We start from the raw sequence: 2,709 nt of genomic DNA on the forward strand, positions 1-2,709 counted from the left end.
TCTACATTAAGGAAAAGCCCCTTTCCCCCCCCCCCAAAAAAAAAAAAAAAAAAAAAGGTAATGAAGGTCAGACTGAAGGCAGAAAAACTGGAACGGGATTTTCAGAACTGCAGCGCTGGCTCAAGAGCTCACGCTCAAGTCATGCACATTTACCACGAGTTCACTGTAAGCAGAATTAGCGCAAGTCCATGGGGCAAAAGTCTTGTCCTAGTTTAACACCAGAGGCTAAAAGGAATTTTTAAGTTGCCTAGTGAAATCTGTGGCTTACAAAACCTTGTAGAGTCAGCTTGGTTTTTATTCAGGCTGTAGACTTATGATCCTAGTCGTCAGCCCTCTGATTTGAAAAACTCAGGCCTCTGTAAATAAGAGATTGTTTTAGATTACATTTTGTCCCAGTGCACATTTGCTGATTTTCATTAGGGTCTGCTGATACTTTTCAAAAGGCAGCAGAACCTACTGTTCCTAGAGTACACTTAACTGGCAATATCCAGTGCCGCCTTCTGCTCCCACAAAAGGAACCCAAGTGCATCTCTCCCCACATACCATTTCTTGTACTTGGGATACAGCTTCAGATCATGCTTGTCACAGGCTTCTTTCAGAGTCTTGTGAAAATGAATGGCATCCTCTTCATTCAGGTAAGTTGGAGTGAGGTCAGTCCCACCGCCAAACCACCACTGTTTAGTTCCTATAGGAGAGAGGCGAGCAGCAACATTTTTCTTTTAAACTTCCAAACAGAAATACGTTGCTAGTGGTTCACCAAGAACTAACAACTACTTTTACAATACAAAAAAAAAATCATTATTCAGTGGTGTTCCTAAACATCAATCGTGAAAAATTTGAGTTTGAGGTAGCACGGTGACCAGTGACTTCAGGAAAACATGAAACAAATTTCAAAGCAGTGAAAACCATTTGTTCAGTATTTTGGACCGCTGACCCTGACTATAGGATATCAATTTCACAAGATAGGCTGGCAGCTCCTATTCAAGAATCTGGACACATTTTACTGCATGCCAAAGAAAGGAAACATCCTTATTAAATCCAGGGAAGTAATTGACTAGAAACGATCATAATGCTCTGGCAAAATCATTGAAAGAAAACTGTCTTTGAGCTTGTGACAGTGTACGTACACTGGTACAGACAGGCTGTCAGTGTTAGACCACCTAGCCTAGAGTCCTGCTTCTGACAGCAGCAAGTTGCAGAAACTCAGGGAAAAAAGGCACGCTGCACGTAGAGAGCGATGTTTCTGACAGTGCGTCCTCCCAGCCTCTGAGGCAAAGGTGCATCCCGACCAGAATGCTTACCAGCCCTTCACAGACCTTTCTTCTACTAAATTCTAGACTTGCTTCTTTGAATATGTTTTACACTTATTTATAACCTCCTACACTTTAACTTAAGTCTGAAACCCCTGGCTGCAAAAAGTAAGCTGCAAACCCCTTTACTGTACCAGATGCACACATCACACTGATTTTACAAATGGGCAAAGGCCCAGAGGGTACGAGATCCAGTGCTACACAACAGACTCTTGGCACAGCTGGGAACAAACCTGGACCAGTTCTTAACCTCTTACGCTAGCCATGCGTTCACGCTTCCTTCACGTGGAGTCACACATTTCATATGTACTTCATAGGATTAAAACTCTTACCATCTGCTTCTTCAATTTCAAAGTATCCACGTGGAGTCACACATTTCATATGTACTTCATAGGATTAAAACTCTTACCATCTGCTTCTTCAATTTCAAAGTATCTGTAGTTGAAGTGCATGGTTGGAACATGAGGGTTCTTTGGATGGATAACAGAGCTCACGCCCATGGCGCAAAAAGGCAGTTTCCCTAGATAAAAAGATGCACAGAAAAAAACTTTCAGTTTTTCAAATAACTTCATTTATTACCATTTAAGGAACATCACTATTTTTCCTTAGGTTCCAAGCTACTGTTCCGCTACAAGAAAATTTCTCACGTCGGGTCACCATAATTACTAATCAATGTGCAATTTACTTCTCATCCACACACTACTGTGTGGACCTAACAATGCTTTTTTTTGGTATTTGTCCTAAAATGCAACAATATGGTAGAGCACCCATTAGATGAAGATTGCTTAAAACGTGACTGCTAAGGCTTTCCACTGCCCCCAGTCCTCAGAATTACCCTTTGCTACATGAATGTGGGCTGAATCCTCTTCAGCCTTTGGGTCTTTTTGTTCTCTCCCTCCACCTCTTTGGTACGTAACTCCCGCGCTATTTCACTGATGAGCTACAGCGTCGTTATTGAGAAGCAACCTGTGCCTACAGTACATTGCTTAAAGCGGCAAGACAGAGGGAGAAGCACTCTGATGCCTAGTTTTTTTAAGGATAGGAAAGTCCACCTGCCAGGCTTACTGTTTGGAAACCACCATGATACAAACGAAATCTTCCCTTGAGCGTTAATCAGTCTGGCCTTCCTCTCGTTCTGCTCAAAGGCCAGACTCTGCTGTCAAAGTACCCGCACGGGAATACTCGGGTGAACGCCTCCCGGTCCCCTACCCCACCTCCCCGCCGGACACATTACCGTCTTTGGCCTTCAGAGACTTCCCCCTGCTTCTCATCTGCCGCGCTGCCTCCTCGGACAGGAGCCCGAACACGACGGACACGTTCACACCCGCCTTCTCGAAGACCTCGCCGTCCTGCAGCACGCAGCTGATGCCGCCTCCGCCTGCCAAGGCCAGGGTCACCC

The 2,709-nt window shown here is 44.4% G+C and overlaps 1 protein-coding gene across 1 annotated transcript in view; it reads right to left on the reverse strand.

Annotated features, from left to right (window-relative positions):
• The window catches only part of CPOX (coproporphyrinogen oxidase), a 10,158-nt gene that overhangs the window by 6,505 nt on the left and 944 nt on the right, over positions 1-2,709 (reverse strand). The window contains exons 2-4 of the mRNA XM_009289808.1: positions 2,545-2,688; positions 1,720-1,830; positions 544-685 (exon numbers count right to left, since the gene is read on the reverse strand). Of these exons, the coding sequence (XP_009288083.1) occupies positions 544-685; positions 1,720-1,830; positions 2,545-2,688 (397 nt within the window). The remainder of the gene's footprint in view (positions 1-543; positions 686-1,719; positions 1,831-2,544; positions 2,689-2,709) is intronic.

The sequence above is a fragment of the Aptenodytes forsteri genome, unplaced genomic scaffold (genome assembly GCF_000699145.1).
Source record: "Aptenodytes forsteri isolate BGI_AS27 unplaced genomic scaffold, ASM69914v1 Scaffold61, whole genome shotgun sequence".
Taxonomy (NCBI): domain Eukaryota; kingdom Metazoa; phylum Chordata; class Aves; order Sphenisciformes; family Spheniscidae; genus Aptenodytes; species Aptenodytes forsteri.